At 37.9% G+C, this 18,632-nt stretch overlaps 1 protein-coding gene across 1 annotated transcript in view; it reads right to left on the bottom strand.

The window, feature by feature from the left end:
• LOC149237419 (MLO-like protein 9) overlaps window positions 1–18,632 on the bottom strand; it is a 291,291-nt gene that overhangs the window by 162,842 nt on the left and 109,817 nt on the right. The window contains exons 5-9 of the mRNA XM_089369266.1: window positions 12,784–12,900; window positions 12,535–12,595; window positions 12,261–12,349; window positions 12,005–12,079; window positions 11,829–11,917 (exon numbers count right to left, since the gene is read on the bottom strand). Of these exons, the coding sequence (XP_089225392.1) occupies window positions 11,829–11,917; window positions 12,005–12,079; window positions 12,261–12,349; window positions 12,535–12,595; window positions 12,784–12,900 (431 nt within the window). The remainder of the gene's footprint in view (window positions 1–11,828; window positions 11,918–12,004; window positions 12,080–12,260; window positions 12,350–12,534; window positions 12,596–12,783; window positions 12,901–18,632) is intronic.

The raw sequence follows: 18,632 nt of genomic DNA, 5'->3' as shown, positions 1-18,632 counted from the left end.
TTCAAACGAAGTGCTTAAGAATATATTGTTATGTTCAATAATAAATATGAATTTTATAGGAACAATTTAGAACGTTTTATAGTACGTATTTATATGCCTTTGAAATTGTAATAATTTACATTTGTTTAAAAATATTTTATGTATTTAAATTTAGTTGGAAAAGGGTTAAAAAGTCATTAAAATAATAAACAAATTTGTTATGGGTGTTGGAGAAATATACGGCTCACCATTAATGATAATTAAAACAAAAATTACCAAGTCAATGGAGAAACTTAGATCGACGGCCTATCAACGTCGTCAAAATAGCATAGTTGTTGGATTCTCATTGGTAGTTTTAACAAGTGATTAAAGGTTTTATGGTAAACATAGTGTTAAGTGCTTTGGATGCTTTTCCCATTGGTGAATAATATATGATGAAAATTTCGCACACTAGTAATTGAGAAGAATTATAAAAGTTCTACTTTGTTTTTCAATGGTTGTTTTGTTTAATTTAGAAGAAATTCACCAAAGGGTATGCACTGTTTTTTAGCCTAAGAATTTTTTTATAAATAATTTGGTCTCTCATGAATTAATTAAGAGCTTATGTTAGGAATATTTGACTAAATTTTATTCATGGTTTCATGACTAGATTAATGATATAATGAGACTTTTGTAGAAGAAATTTATCTAGTTTATACCATGGCTAATGGAAGAAGTTACCAAGTACACCAAGCATATAAAATGTTTTGATGGATGAATAAGTGTAATAGTGGTTCAATGCTTCACTTTTCAAATCAATAGTAGTGTTGACAAGCCAATAGTGAAAGGTTAATTGTTTACCATGGGTAAAGGAGATACATTTCGTGATAAGTTAAGGATTAAAGGCTAATGGAAAAATAATTAAAGTAAAGAGTAAGAAGTTGGTATGCCGTTGATGAGTCATGTATTTGGATTAAATAAGTCAATGTATTGGCAATGAAACAATAATTTAAGGAATGATTAGGAGTGCTTACTTAGTTAAGACAGATACTTTTATGGAGCATCTAAAAGAATGTTTTATTATTTAAACTTTATGATACCTATAAATCGTACACTAAGAATGAAGTGAAGAAGTTTCCATTTTTGAAGCTAGTAGACATGGAATATTAGGAAATTAAGACTAAGAGAAAAATAAAAATATATCATAGAATATCAGGTAGGAGGAAATGAAGGGATCTTCTATCAAGAAGAAATTTCTTTTAAAGGTATTGATGAGTAGAGCTAGAAACATGATTGGTAATGGTCATAATGATGATCTACATATTTAAAAAAAAAAAATGTGAAGGTGAAGTTGCATAATGACTAAATGATAATAAACGAGGAAGATATAGGAAGGAACGTTGCTAGAAATTTTATACGGATACCTTGAGAAGGATTTTGTACATAGTGACAAAAGAAGTAAAAGTCAATTAATAGAGATTGTACTTGACTCATTATTTCACGAGTAAGACTTCCCATAACGTTAAAAGAGGTGGTTTCCACATAACACCTCATTTAAGTTTCCCATGGATAAAGATGGTAGTAGTGTTTCCAACGGTTTCAAAATCTAAAATAATGATACTATTTAATAAGAAAGAGTCTTTTGCCCAACTTGAGGAAACTGAATTTATGATAAAGAAATCAAGTGGTATTGAGATACGAACTTTACGAACTCGACGAGATAAGAAAATATTTTTGGTGGATGAAGTGCTAATTGTTAAATAAGTCAACATGGATCAACAAACCCTCATGCAAGTAAATTAAACATGATATAAAATTAAATCATGATGACCTAGTGTTTATATGCAATTGCATATAGCGATATTGGAATCGGTAAAACAGGGTAAATGGATGTGAAACCAAGGGATTTTAATTTTGAGATAGATGATTTAAATAATGATTGTATAACTAGTAATATCTTAACAATCAATTTCACCAGAATTTCCTTGGGGAAGGAAGAAAATATGACGAGAGATTAAGACTCAAGGTGATGAGGCTCATGTGAAATTTAACAATGTATTTAGATAATTATACCTATGGTGTAAATGGTCAACTTCTTAGTTGAAAGAAGTGGAAATGATTATTGAGAAACTAATTGGTGTCTTGATGAAAACATCACACTAATAACATTGATGAGATAACATAAATCCTAGATGGATGTTGAATAATCTTAGTTCCTAGTTGAATGTTTGTAAAGTAAATGAAATTCATTTTTCTAATGAATCATGATAAGAATGCTTATAGAGTATTATTCTATATTTGATAAGTATTGAGATGTTTCTCATATTGATGATGATTCATGGTATGAGGGTGATGATGCCCACGTGGTTCATATTTATACACTGGTTACAATAGTGATGATGTATACTTATGATGAGGCATTATGATGTTATGTCAAGGTATATTGACATATTCATTTACTACGTGATGATAGGTATTTAATGTTGAAAACTCATGATGGATATGATATGCATAACGTGGCATAGGAATTATGATGCTATAATATGAGGTTTATTGACATGTGGTTCATTTATTATGTGAAAGTCATGATATATTTTTATTGCAAATATGTTGATGGTATTTCATGAGGTGAAGCATGTGATAGTTTCGTAAAAATTTATGACATGCATGAGCATGTAGTTCGTTATTATTCATAATGTTACGATTAACAATGATGAATGTTATATGATGACATGCAAGACTTGGCAGGTGGATTATTTTCTATGATACTATGATGGTATAGCTAATGCATTGGTTGCATGTTGAGGTGTGATGATTCACAGGACTCCACAAATGGGCCGAGAGGGCCAGTTAATTTGATGATCTTGTGCGAGCCCATACGCACGAGGGAGAATAAGTAACACCATATGGGCTGGGGACAAACTCAATCAACACTACATATGCCAGTGGTTCCTTTTTCTTGTGTATAGCTCTTGATGGATAGCTCTAGAAGAGCTATGGGACCATCTTGAGGAGGCCAAGTGCCTGATGTTCTAGGCTTGGTGCCTGTTATTGGATTGGGATGCCGAAGTCTGGAAGGGATGTAAAGGACTTCGATGCCTGGGGCTGTGTGCCTTAGTAGTTGTGGAGGGAGTGGGCCAGCCTTGCCAGATGCACGGGGTCATTGAGTACTGGATCGGATGCCTGCCTTGGGGCAGATGAGGTCTGAGTCAGGCGCGAGCCTTGGGGCCAGCCTTGGACTAGGATACAGACCGGGTCAGGCTTGTGCCTGGTGCCGAAAGTGGGAAAAAGGACAGAGATTCCTTGAGATTTCCCGGGGTGTTGGGAACTTTCGATGCCTGCTGGTTATACTAGTTCAGCAGAGGGTGTTGGCAACATGAAGTTAAGAAATAATAAATAATTCAACTTAACTTCGGGACGAAGTTCCTTAAAGTGGGAGAGTATGTAATATCCCTCCCCTTAATAATAAATAATAAATAATAATATAATAATAAATAATAAATAATAAAATAATAATTAATAATAATAAATAAATCACTTAATAATAAAGAGAATAAATCATAAATGTTAAATAATAAATGATATTAAAAATATATACAAGAAAATAAATAAAAATAATAAAAATAAAAATAGTAATAACCATATTATAACTCTAAATAAGAATAAATAGAAATAAAACAAGAAAACTATCAAAAAGAAGGAAATAAAACAAGAAAGCTAAAAATCAAAAGAAAAGTAAAGAAATAAAACAAGAAAGCTAAAAATCAAAAGAAAGTTGCATGTAGACACATGGAGTGTGTGCATGTGGTTCCCCTTCCAATGTTGTTCTATTTAATAGATGGTAAGGAAGATGAGAGGCATTCTTGCATTCCATCTTTCCGAGATTCTGTCTTTCATTCTCTTGGGAGAATGGTATACTAAGACCTAGGAGTCACTGGCAGTAGTATGTTGATTGAGGGCTCGGGGGTGGCCAGTTGTAGCAAGACGTTGCACAATTGAGCCTACGGTTGGGTGGAGAGTCGTCCCCAAAACCTTGTTGCGGTAAGCCTACTTCTACCACAGGTAAGTGCCACTCTGATTTAAATTTAATGCTAATTAGGACAGTTAATTAGATATTTATTTTTGGACTGTTACAAAGAGAAATTTTCATTTATTGAATGTCCTAGATTTCTCAACATGGTATCAGAGCTTAGGTGCTGAAGACAAGAAAGGGCATTCAAGGCAAGTGAGCACACAAGAGACAAACTTTAAAGAAGGATCAAAGCAAGTCAAAGTACTCCAAACAAGAAATCTAGATCTTCATCAATTTGAAACCCTAGATCTACATCTACTATATTGAAGTCATCTTCAAGAAGGAAGATCAAAAACCCTAGAAGCTAGAGATCATCACTTATACATCATCAAAGAAGTAGAAGCTCTTAAAGAACGAAGGAAATCTAGAACATTTAAGAAAGATCTTGAATCAAGCTCTCCCTCATCAATCACTCAAGAAGCAAATCCGCTATCAACATCGAGATTAAAGAGGAAGCAAGCAACAATCACTCAAGTCTATGACTATATCTGACAATATCAAAATGTCTTTTTGCAAGGAAAGCAATAAATTGGTTGGATCTGTAAATTACCTTGCATGGAAGAAAAGGACAGATCTAAATCTTATTGAAAATGAGGTCATGGATCACATCAAGGGATCGATAACCCAACCTACAAAGGAAGATACTCAAGCACATGCTAGATACATGAAGGGAGAAGTGAGAGCCCAAAGGATTCTTATAGAATCTATAAAAGACTCTCTAATTCCATATGTATCAAAGTTGGAAACTGCAAAAGATATATATGACAAATTAGTAGAGTTGTTTTCCATGAGTACTGCAGGATAAGTAATCTCATTAAGACAAGAACTCTACAAACTAAAGATATCCGAGGAAGATGGAATAGCCTCATAATTCATGAGGATATCAAAATTCGAGATCAACTACAAGAACTAGGAGAAGCCATGTCTGATAGAGAGATGACCACAGTGGTACTAAATGCACTATCAAAAGAATGGGCTAACTTCACTTCAAGCACATATGGGAAGAAAGATATTACTTCTTTTCAAGATCTATGGTCACTCTATAAAATCAAAGAAACCATACTGAATACAAAGGTTGATGTTGGACCAAATCAACAGAATCAAGCATATGTTGCTATGACAAGAAGAAAAGGGAAATTTGGAAAGTTCGGTCCTCAAAAGAAAAAGAGGAACATAGATAAAGTAAGATGCTATAGATGTCAAGAACTTGGGCACTATAGAAGAGATTGTCCTGAACGAAGTAAGGGCAAGAGAAATAGGGAAGAAGCCCACATTAATGAAGAAGTGAAAGAGCCTGAGTCAAAGAAATGTAAGAATGAAGAAGTAAAAGATGTCTACTATGACTGAGATGATCTTCTTCATTGAAAGGTACTTTTCACTTGTAAATTTATAGATAGAAAACAATGTATATAAGATAGGATGCATCTGATTAGAAGGTAGCATCATAATAGAAGCATTAGAAGTAAGAGCTCACGACATGGGAAGCAGAAAGTATGTCTGGTACAAATTCTACTAATTATAAAGAATAGGAAGCTCTTAGGAAACCTCATTAGGGAAGCAGAGGTCATCATTGACTAGGATCATCATGGTCAATAAGGAAACATCTGTCGGGTGAGGATATGAAAGATCCTCAAGTCTATCTGATGGAATCCTCATCAAAGGATTCACCAATCGAGAAAGGAAGCAAAGGTTTTCATCAGGAATTCCAACTCGTGGGATTCAATGAATGATGGTATGATGACAGAACATGAACGCAGATCTGAAGGATAAAGTCCTTTCGAATGACGCTGCTACAAGAAGTTTGGATGACCGAAAGGAAGATGAGCTATGTATGCTTAAATAGATTATTATGAAATTCATGTCATATGGTTGCAGATAATATGGATCACTATTTCCATCTTGGGAAATATGATCAAAAGAAGAAAAAATCTCCTCCTCCGAAAGTTTGTAGCAAAGCATAAGTCGCACTAGACGAAATCAACAATATGTTCTCATATGAATCATAAGGAAGTTGACTACAATTAAGGAACTCTGATTGGAAGCTCATGGGAATGAAGTGTGTGAGAAAAGATAGGAAGAGATTGTGATAATATGCAACGAAGGTAAAAGGCACTCAACATCTGAAGTCCAAGAAAATTTGACTAGAAGATCTCCCAGAAGGATGTGAAGACTCTGATGGAAGACGGAAAAAGATAGAGACCCTTGACAATGGATATCAGTGGGAGATGTGTCAATCTTCATGCAAGATGTTGATACCTACAGGAAGATGTCATGGTGAAAGATCATCACAAAGGTAATTTTGATTTAAAAGTGTTCATTAATTTTTGAACTAATATCTAGATGGGCTTATGTAGGACTTCCAAAGGGAAATATGTGGATGACTTCCAAGAAGACCATATAGAAGGGTGTAATGTCCTTCTAAGAAATATGGCATGAAAGCAAAATGACATGAAGCAAAGCTAGATGGAAAATTTAATGGATCACTTTCTAACGAGTTGAGGACATGACTAACTCATGGATAAAAGTGATGGATGATCTATGCCCTATGTAGAAGTTCCCAAAAGATGAAGATTCCGTGACAAAGAAGAAATTCATGACATCGAAGGAAGGAGCTCTTCAAGCAGTTGATTGTTCCAGGATCTCCACATGAGGAGCTACGGTAGGTCCCTAGCTAAGAGGGAGCCTGAAAAGAAGTTTCTTACTTGGAAGAAACTTGAAAAAATCCTAAGCAAGGAGCTTAGGTACATTCCTATGTGATAGGAATGAGTACATTCCTTTAATGTAATATGTCCTCCTGGTTTGAAAGGGAGAGATAGACATGTCGTTCTTGTCTTCACCTGGGAAGACAGAATGGAGGATTGTGTAATCATTTGGCATCTTATACTCTTTGGGGATGAGATAGGTCATCCCATGAAAGAGTAGTCATGGAGGACCGATATTCTTTGAGGATTGGGGAGTCCAAGATAAGAATAGTCCTCATGGAGCATACCCTAAGAGAACCCAGGTGGGGTATGTTCCGAGAGAGACAATGATGAGTATGTCTATAAATCATTGGTCTCACCAGCATTGAGCTCAGATCTTGTGGAGAGATGGAGTTGTTAGTCAAGGCCTTGCTATGTAACAATGTTGGTTGATATGATGTTATACAAATGAGTTACAAATCCAAATCCTTCTTAAGAGATTCCATAGATTGAGAAAGTCCAAGGTACCATTATGAATACCTCCCTAGTTAAGATGGAGTTTTGAAAAGTGTAACTAGGTTCGGTCTTCATAATGACATGTAAATATGATTTTATGAAATAAGATGTAAATAAAGAAAAATGAAATTATTTTATTGACTTGCTTCATGGGTTTCATGAGCAAGGGTTTTTGTTTTTGAGTCAAGACTCCAATTAAGAGTCTTTAGGATTTATTTGTCATCTAGTCATAAAATGTAAGAGTCATTGTCGTGTAAATGAAGTCATGTTACACTTTGTAAAAGGTCAATATTATCTATGTAAAGTATCCTCCAATAACTTGTCACCAAACCTCTTCAAGTCGGCTTACAAACGATGAGGAAGTTGCTAGAACAAGTCAGCCTAACTCTAGCTATCAAGTCGGCCTAAAGGGCAGCAAAGGAGGTGTATATATAGCCTAACTCGGCCTCCATTTGAAGACAAGAAACTCGACTTAGTTGAGACAAGAAGAAGTGAAAAAGAAGGAAGAGAAGCAGCACTACAAAGAAGGAAGAGAAGGAGAAGTGCGAAGAAAGAAAGAGGATTATTCTGGGTAATACAAAATTAGGGTTTCATATGGACTAGTGAAAAGACTTTCTTCTGTGGCAGTGTGAAGTTAGGGCAGCAAAAGAAGGAACCTTCTGGGAGGTCGAAGTAGAGACCTAGAGACCGAGTCTCTCTAGAGGAAGCCAGGAAAGACCTAGAGACCGAGATTCTCTAGGGAAAGCCGAAGAGAAGCAGTAAGAAGGATAGAGACTGAGTTCTCTAGAAGGAGCCAAGGGAAGCAGTGTGAGAAAGGCAGAGCAAAGGAAGAGGCAGAGTATCTAGGTTGGTGACAAGGTTCTTGGAAGGATACAAGAGTCAAGGGTCTGTGTCATGGTCTTGGTACTTATCAATTGAAGATCTAAGAAGAAGAATTTTGATCGGTTTTCCTCTCAAGAGGTGAGAGGTTTTGGCCCTGGCTGGAGAAGCCTATATTCTGTGTCACTTGTCTCTTTTATTATTGCATATTGGTAATTGTCTTGATGAAAGAACACATTAATAAGCTAACGAAGAATTGAATATAAGATTAAGAAGAAAAAGAGCATCCCAAGCAATTATCAAGAAGAGAAATGCCCTAGATTTCTCAACAGGATTTACCTTAATTAATCAATTTGATCTTCAACTCTATTATCATTCTAAGCTGGTTATAATAGTAACATAAGTGACCTTAGACTTGTCTTGCCTTAGGAACCCTATGTGCTACTAGGGAATCCTCCCTCATTTTGGGTTTGTCCCACACTAAAAAGAGGGAAGTAATTGTCTAGGTCAATACCATTGCAATGTTAATCTTTGTTGTAACTCTTTTATTTAATGAGAATTTGGGGTTTTTGATCCCTTGAGGCTTCCCAACTATAAAACACATCTCTACATTTTCCATGTGAATGTTGTGAAATTTTCTGAATCTTTACAAATAGAAATCCTATTGCAGTCACTGGTTTAGCATCTCCTACTTGTTATTTCATTCAACAAGTTATTTAATTTATAAACAGTGATGAAAAGCATTACTGCATACTACATTGACATACAGATCATAAACTGAAACAACAGATGAGACAAACACAGAAGGGACACTGTTATTTTTGGACAACACGTCCCCAGAAAAATGCAATGCGAAAAAACCGGTGCAGCAGATAGAGGGTTTGTATCATTAAGCAAGTAGAATCTGAGTACAATAGGTTTCCTCTCACACCGGCTAACCTTACAGAGAAATCACGGCAACAATAAATACATTCGAGGGTTTACCTCGCTCTCCAAGTCACAAATGATCCAATGAGTGATCTGACCCTCCCGGAAAACACTACAAAGTCCCTGCGCAGTCACTGCGTGGGCCAGCATCTTGCCTCTAGAAGACTGTGTCACCCTTTTTGTTGGATCGATTTGCTGGATGAAGACTGTTGTTCATCCCTCCTAGCTTAGAACCTCGCTTCTCCAACAGAATCTCGGATTACTGATGAATACTCTGCACTACCACTGCAAGAGCCCCTCTGGACTGCATCAGCTCTGCGTGAGCCCCTCTTGGGCTGCGTAGGCCTCTGCACTGCCCCCCTGATGCTCAAGCTGCCTCTCTGCCACGTATTCTTTGGCTCGAAACTTCCTCTCCGATCCAAATCTCTGCTTCTACCCCTCTCACTACAACTCAGATCACTTGTTTGATTTTCTCAGCAAACCACGCCCCAGAAAAATCAAACTGACTGATCAACTTGGTGTATCTCCAACTAACCCTCAAGCCTCCTCTTATACTTTTCCTGTTGATGAATCAACAGACGAGATTAAGTCCCTATTCAACGGCTAAGATTAAATTAGACTTGATTTTCGAAGCTTCTCACCCATATTTTCATTAATACCCATTAATATTTTTATTTAAAGATATTAATTATTTTAATAAAACACAATTCGGGCGGAATTTCACCAAACGATTTCTGGGTCTTGGAGATCTCATGTGTTCTAGCCCTCCACAAAATTTCGGAGCCAAAGCACATCCGATGCTACCCAAAATCAACAAATGTTGTGTTTCTGGTTCATGTATAACGATTTTAAATATACATTTATGATCATAGCTTAATAACTTCCCTTTTTAGCTTGCTTAAGAAAGGAACTTTGTGATCCAGAGTTTTCTCGACTACTAGAATCTATAGAGTTGACCAATAGGTTGCCTACCTAATCTAAAGTGAGAGCATAATAGAAGCAAATACCTGACGAGTGTACAGATCATTCAAGTCACACAATATGGAAGATGCTTCGAGGCCCTCTCCATTTAGTTTCATTTTTGCTCACCCTCAAATGGTTTCATAAGAGACCAAAGGAATATCAAAATGTTATAAAAAAATGGTATTATTTTCATCAACCAGTGTTACAATAATGAGGACTATACTGCCATTCAAGCTAATGTAGGCAAATATTTCAGATTTGAGGGCCATTTTGCTGGTGAGATTAGTGCAGATAACAAGAATACGCTTGCGCTCATAGACTTTTGAGAGTAGTTTGCATTTTGTTCCTTTGTTTCACCTCATGGTTATTTTGTCTACTTTCTTAAGTAATTCTAAATCAAGCTTGAATCTTTTATTTAAAATTCTATATTTGATTTCTATTACTAAATCTTAATCACACCCTATCAATTTAGTTATGCATGTGACTAGCTCACTGACATGTGAGCCAAATTGGAGTGAGTATTCGTCTATCCCTTCTGTGGAGAAGAATTGCTTAACCTTGCAATAGTTTCAAGATTTGGTGGGTGATCACTCAAATTTTGCCTTCTAACAAGACAACAGGGAAACTACGTTGTTGGACCTACTAGGCTGTGGGATTATGATTCTTACAATGACAGTTGAGATATCTTTGGAGATGTTGCACGTAAATGCAGAAAGATTGTTAGAAGGTTGCGATCATAATATTACTTTTCCTAGGGAAGACAGCGCCTCTGGTCTTCACTCCAAAAGAATCAACAGATCAACTGGGATCTGAATATTACAATATTTGTGAAATGATTTATCATTTATGAACTAAACAATGAGCATTTTACTATATCATAATATTACTCTTCGTAGGGAAGACAGTGCCTCTGGCCTTCACTCCAAAAGAATCAATAGATCAACTGGGATCTGAATATTACAACATTTGGGAAATGATTTATCATTTATGAACTAAACAATGAGCATTTTACTATTTGCATTGTTGCAAACATTCTATTATAAACATGAATTGTGCTATTGAAAATGACCCAACTGTTATGACTATGAATACGATATCTCTTAGTGATTTTAGAAACTTGAATATTTTGGAAGAAAATTGAATGGGGTTTGTTGATAATTAAAATCTTTAATTTCTGTTTCATGTTCTGAACCCATGTCTTGTTTTGTTGTGTTTCTCATCTCTGGTAACATAGCATTGGACCAGTTCCATTTTTGTACTTTATAAGACGACCGTTTCTGTTAATGCTAGTATTGCCTCGAGATTTGGGTCAGAGTTGTTTGACGGATTACTCAATTGTTATCTTCATCATGTACCTACTAGTCTTGTTGTTCACTTGAGGTCATTACTTCACATTAGTATAATCTTTTTCTCTTCTTTCTATAATGCGTTAAAAGCCCATATGCACATGGTAAGCGTTTGGGTGGTGGCCACATGGTTAGAATCTACAGGAGACACTATGACTGATTAGAAGATATGTATCTATCTGTAATATGGTACAAGTGCAATAACAATCAGAATGTCTGAGCAATATGATGTTAAAAGTGAAAAGAAGATGGGAAAAGCCCCATGCACACACTTCTAAAAAACAGACAAATCATAGATCAAGATCAACATATTCCATATGCTTCTGAGTCCTAATATTTTAGAGGAACTTGCCAAAGTCTAAAGGAGATCTCTAAGGCCATACGTGGGGATGAAGCACCTTTCTAAATCTCATTGATTTTTCCATATTTCATAAAGTATTCGTATGTGTTTATCAGAGGAAGCTAAAGGATTAGGTAATGTAGCACTATAATTATGCAATGAATGTAATAGGAAAATAGTTTTCATGTAGAGCGAGTTTTACCTACCTAATCCCAACAACTGTCTTGAAGTCATCATCCAGGGATCTCTCAATATATTTATGAAAATTAAATCTGCTTCCTGGACCTAAGTGTGCCTGCAATTCATAAACGAAATGAGTACTAAATATTATCCCTGTTCTCCATATTAACTAAAAGGCAGTGATCTGGGCCGTGAGAATTACAGAGATGAAGCCATGGCGCAATGTGAAATAATCGACTTTAGTCACTGAACATAAAAACTGTTGAAAAAAGCACTCCTGCAAAACACAATTACCATTAAAGCATATGGCCAGTGTCTTCATGGAAATAAAAGAGAAATGAGAATTCTCATTGTCCAGCACAGCCATCAGAAGGATGTCCTAAGACCCTTCTTTGTCTTTAAAGTGATATAGATTGTCTCTACAGTTTAAAAGCTGCTAATATGAAATAATTTCTTACAATCCAGATGAAGATTGGTATCCTATTCCAAAAATGCAGATGGCGCCTCACAAACGAGGTTTCGTGTGCAAGCCTGAATCTTGAAGGATCTAGCAAAATGAAGATATATAAAGACATATTTGTGACTGTAAAAATAATTACTCTATGCACTATTGATCAGAGATATCTTCTTCTCTAATTTTTTGAATTTTAGAGAACTTCACAATTTGTGGTATCAAAATATTCACTAGTCCAACCCTTACAAAGAAGTAAAACAACGGAAAAAGATTGTTACCATTGGAAAGTTCGTAATCCAAAGTTTCAACCTCTTGTTCCCATGCTCTCCAGCTGTACATCTGGGGATATAAAATAATTAAAGTTCTCAAGAATGAATATTCGAATAAGCATACAACTGAATATTGTTCTCATATATTCCAAGTGACTCTTCTAAGAATGCTTGTTTCCATATAATCAAAGACAATCTTCTATCAGTGTATCTGGTTCCCATATTTCAGTTGCTAATAAAAGGAACAGTTTATCCTACTTTAGCTCTTCCTAGGCCCATGGTCAGAACGCTGTACAAAACTTGAAAAAGGGCCAACACAAAGATGAATATGTGGAGCTGATGCAGGGCATTTTCAGAGATGATCGGAACCTTCCCCTGCACAATAAGAATTTGCAAAAGAAATGTCAGAGGACAAACATCGATTAGCTTCACTGACAGGACATTTTCATTGGAAACTCATAAGTGGATATCACCACATAGGGTCAGTTGTAAAAGGTTCTTTTCTGTAAATAAATGAAAAGACAAGCTATCACTGGGAATCCATCACCCTGGCCAACTCATACGGTAACTAGCAGCATCAATTCATCCTTTAGCTATAATCAAGAATATACTATCATTATTGTGGGTTTGTAATTTGCCAGTGAAATATAATAGAAAGCTGCAGGTAAAAATGTGGCACAAAACTTGAATGTCATGGTTATCAGCATTTTTTTGTTAACCAGGGAATATCAGTAATTCATTAGTGTGACCTGGGTAGGCCCGAGATCAAACCAACTGGTTGCCATTATAGCCCAAGAGAATATCCAACAACCCACAAGTCAGATATACCAATAATCTATGGCTTAAAAAGAGACAAGACGTCCAGACACATGACTAGAGGATGTCCCACTCCAGGGGGGCATCTACCCTTCTAGCCCTATCACAACAGACCAAATATCTCATCAGGGATTAAACCTAGGTGGGGAGAGTGCAATACCTACCTCCCAACCATTCAAGCTCTCAACACTATTGTGATTACTAGCCTTCATTGACTTGTTTACTGCCCCTGAAGAATCTACCCTATTATGAGTTAGGAAATTATCATCTAGTGCATATTGAGGAAGGCCAACAACGAAATGGGGTCCTGGCTATAATCCATTATTTACAAATGTGGAAGATCAAAGTGATGAAATAGTAACATTACCACAAAATTCCTTACTTTATGCACTGAGATTCTGAAATCTTCAGAGCCAAGACAGGATATGTTTAGATTAAAAGGCACCCTAGTGGAACCCTTTGTGTTGCACCAGTAAAAAAGGTCAATACTATTGGGAAATTATCATATCCATAGGCCAATACTATCTTCTTGGAACTTTCTACTTCATTTAATTCACATTGTTGCATTATCAACCTAGCTAATTGCATAGATACCTTTGTCTTCTTGATTGAATTAATGAAGTCTTTGACAGTCACCAACAACTCTTCACACTATCATCATCCTTAAATGGAAACAACTATATGCACTTTCCATCCCTCGTGATACTATACATCTTCTTCTTGACTGTTAGTTGGTGTAGCTTAGACAGGTATTCTAGCCTCAGAATGTGTCTATGAGGCTAGGGAATACATTTTCTCCAACACCCATAATTGGTTTCATGAGAAAATGCCCTAATTAGATTTAATTAAGCAGTTGATTAATTTTCCTAAGTCTAACTTAGGAAGATAGCTTAATTAATCAATATTATTTGGGGTAAATTGATTTTCTTCTAGAGACTTCTAGAAAAGTCACTTGATGGGGTCAAGATGATCTTAGCCATCGATTGTGATTAGATCATGGTCATTGATTTGTCAATGAGAGATTACAAGATGAGATTGATGGGTCATTTGGAAAAAAATGAAGAAAACACGGAGTTGCAATGATAGCAAGAGCACAACGACAGCGCAGGAACTATAGAAATCAATAGAAATTTGCTACTACTGATGAATTCGAACTGAAAACAAGAGATTACAAATTTCTTCTACAATACTACGGAAAGAAAATCACAATTTAAAAACACATGCAATGACATGCAACCATCAAAACCACAAGAACACAATGATTTACAGGGGAACCCAACTGGGAAAAACCCCTCCGTTGCTTTTCATTAATCAGATGAGAATGAGAAACTATTACAATGTCTTGCTTCAATCCTGAAGCACACCCTGCACTATAAACCTGTTCTCCTACTGACTATCCTGCTCTGGCCAACACTTAGCCAATTCAAGGCCCCAACTTCCTCTTATTTCCTTGCGCAATTCAAGAGAAATTAGGCTCCTAAATAATAGGGGAATTCCCTATTTCCTTGCACAATTCCCAAGGAATTGATCACCTGCATCAATGCCAAGCCTATACACTCAACTAGTATACAATTGATAATTACAATGTGCCTTTTCCTCCACTCCAACTAGGCAATTCGAATTCCATGCATGTATGGGCTATTTTTAGTTGATTGACTAGTTTAACTGAGAGATCACTGAGTTAACAACAGTTCTACTACTCAATTGACCTTCAACTGACTCAATTAATGACTTGAGCTCAGTTAACTGAGTTCAACTGAAAATAACTGAACTAGATTGCTAAATTTTAGCAATCACTACATGCACAACTCTACTTCTAGCCTATAACTCGAATTTACTAAGTTAACTAGTAGACAAGGCCATGTCACTCTAGCTAACTGCAATCCAAGTCATCCTACTGATGTAGAAAATCAAATTACTCAATTTGGCTAAGGTACAAGTCAAATTGAGTCTTTGTTGCTACAATTTCTAACAGGCACATCAGTAATAGGGGTTTCAAGAGAGATTGTCGGAGAGATTCTTCACAAATTTTCCAAGGAGAGTTGGAGATCAATTTTTCTGCAACTATAGGACGATTTTCCAGTGGTGCGAGTTGCTCCAACAAGGTTACCCAAATAAGCAATGAAGATTGCTCAGAGAGGAGAATTTTTGGACCAAGGAAATTTGCACAAAAAATTGATTTGCATGGGAGGATCGAGTTTCCAGTTGAGGTCAAAATTTTCAAGTGGAGGCCAAAGATTATTTTGAATTTTCCCAACCAATGTGAGTTGCTAGGAGGGTCGAGTTTCTCATCTAGGCCGCACATGTGAGCTAAAGCTAAAGGGAGGCCAAATTGGTTTTGCTGGGATGAATTGCTTCCAGGAGGTCGATGAGACTTGAAGAAGTGATCAGAAAACTTTTCCGGAGGTTTGTCATCTTACAGAAACCAATTGTAGTATTTTGCTAAAGAATTAATAACTAAAACCCTCATCTGTTGCACTGGTTTTCTCTTCGGGGTTTTTCCAAGGATATTTGTCCAAAAATATTGGTGTCCATTATTTGTGTGTGTGCATAATTTTCTCAGTTCCTGTGTTTGTAGCGACTACAACCACCCTCCAAAATTTTGCCTTAGCCTCGTTTTGGAGCCTCCCTTCCAACCTTCACAACAACTTGCCTTGCTTCGTCAAGTTCACAAGCTTCAGTGTCTTTCTTGCACAAAGGCAGCCTGTCGGTCAGCTTGATCCATTCCCCTCATAGGTTGTTCACCCGGACTTGGTCCAGCTGTAGGCTGAGCAGCTTCCCCTTGAAAATTGCACATTTCTGGAGGGCAACCAGCCTTCCCTCCAGAAATTGTGCAATCCTCTCTAGCAGCCTACTGGGCTCCAGGATTGCACAATCCTGCCTACCAACACTCCCAGCAGGATTTGCGCAAATTTCCCCAGCAAGGCTACTCAGCCCAGAATTTACGCAAATCTGGGCAACAGTTAGTTGCTCTGCCCAGAAATTGTGCAAATCTCCTCGGCAGCCAACCCAGCTCCCAGGCAGAAATGTGTATTTTTCTTCAGCTGTCAAGTAGTCTCTTGCATGTGCAGCTGAGTTGACCGGTTCCCTCTAGGACTGAGCAAAACAGACTTGTATGCATGGGTTGCTTCTCCCAAGGCAGCATGCAAAGGCATCCCTTATTTCATGGATCTATGTTTAGCAGTTCGAGGTTACATGCAAGGAGCAATTCCGAAACCTCCCACCAAGTGTCGCTTCCCCTAGATTCGTGGAATGCATCACAACCTCAATGTTATCAAAACTCATCAATCGGACGCTGCAGAGCTCATTCCTCACACCAACCTTGCAGCTTTGACATCCCACATCACATCTAGGAGCAGTCGGCATGTTTCAGCTCAGCTGTTTTGGGGTAAGCCCGCTTCCCATGCCTTGTGCTGCATTTATGTTGCTTTTTGTGTTTTCGCATGTGGGAGTACTGTTTGCCTGATTTCTTTGAACGCTTGTTGTCGTTTACATATATACTAGCTTGTCCTAGCTTTGTTTCAGTTTTCGTTGCTATCTCACTGCTATCGCATGCATGAAATTGTTTTGCATGAACGTTCGCCCAACCGGAGAACTGCTTCACCCACATGCATGTTGATTTGTTTGTTGAATCCTTCATTCATGTTTTGCATGCACTATCAATCACTTCTGCTATCACTTAGTGTCGCCATGCATCTACTGTCTTAGTTGCTTTCAGTTGCCCGTTGACAAGTCAGGCCAACCTTGGCCCGGACTCTGCCTTCACCAAGGCTGCATTGCACACTTTGGGGAAGGAAGGCTCATCTTCCTCTCCAAATTTGTGCATTCTTGCCCAGCACTGCCCTCCAAGACTGTTTTGCGCATTTTTGGAGGACAGTGGTTGCTTGGCCCAAGAAATTGCGCAAATCTGTCCCTAGGCCAACAGTCCTTCCCAGCTGGAATTGTGCATTGCGCAATCCTAGCAGTTAGCAGCCAGACTGGACTGTGCATTGCGCAGTTCCAGTAGTCAGCTAATCTCCCAATAGCCTAGACTGTGCCTTGTGCAGTCTTGGTAGTCGGTCTCCCGACCTCCCAGCCGAAATTGCACAACCTTCATGATCATGCACCTAGGTATGTTGCAAGTCAGTTCTCATGTTCATTTTGGTTTTCAACTGACAGATTGCTTGCCATGAGTGTTGCCATGTCTCCAGGTATCCCAGGTGTTCATCTGCCTCTCAGCAATACAGGTACAATGGTTTCCAGGAGAGCAGAGATGAAGACACCGTTCAGAGCACACTTGGGGATGCAGTCGATCAAGTGTCCATGGACTTGCCTACCCACGAAGACATCAAGTTGTTCGTAGACAAGGACATCAATATATGACAACAGCAGCATCACAGCAAGCAACATCATGAATAGCAGCTGACAACAGCATACCAAATGGAACGAAGGCAAGAGGAGGGTTGTTGACAACACGGAGGCGAAACAAGGTTGCAAGCTCAAGAAGGTCCATTGATGATGAAAGCAACTTTGGAGACTCTCGCTATAAAGTGGCAGCGCGACATGAAGATCGCGCGAAGGCAGAAGATGGAACAAAGAAGGAGTTGCATGTGTTGAACCAACAACTCAGGAAGAACATGAAGTTGCACAAACAGACGAATGAGTTGCAACAGGAACAAGAACAACAGTGGGCACAACATGCACTCACGAATGAAATTGCGCCCGTATGGGTAGTTGATTCACCTGAACAGCTGGCATTAGGCAAATAGGGTGAACCATCACAAGCGCAAGACTTTGCTCATGAGATAGAACAGGCACTTGAATAGTTGGATGCAAACATGGAGCAGCAGGAGTCGGAATAGGATACCGACCTCATGCCTCACCACAAAGAGGTCGACTCACCCACTTCATTGCATCCTGATGATGAGCAAGTCTCAAATGAATAAGGGCACACTGAGATCCTTGGTGGTCAGCCAGAAGAAGAGATGCACAACATCTCCTTTGACGAATCTCATCACAGAATTGTGCAGTCTCAGAGAGTACCGACTCCGAAGGACCAAACATCCCCTCCACAAGTTGAAGAACAAGTGATGGTGACTGATGTGCACAAGCATCCAGCTGCTTTGGCCTATGCAACTAGAGTGTATGCAGAAGAAACTAGCTCAAGTGTTCGTTTCCTCATAACTGAGAATGAGCGAATGATGAAGGAACTACCGGTGGCCAAGCAAGGAGGAGACTTGGTGACAATGTCCACTCGAGTTGAACTGAAGAAGGCAATACTAGATGAAGTATTGTCCCTTGATACATTTATG

The sequence above is a fragment of the Pinus tabuliformis genome, chromosome 8 (assembly GCF_031772625.1).
Source record: "Pinus tabuliformis cultivar Carrire ecotype Pingquan chromosome 8, CPIR1, whole genome shotgun sequence".
In the NCBI taxonomy this organism is placed as follows: domain Eukaryota; kingdom Viridiplantae; phylum Streptophyta; class Pinopsida; order Pinales; family Pinaceae; genus Pinus; species Pinus tabuliformis.
Note: the sequence above shows the minus strand (reverse complement) of the source record. Positions and strands in the feature narration are given on the sequence as shown.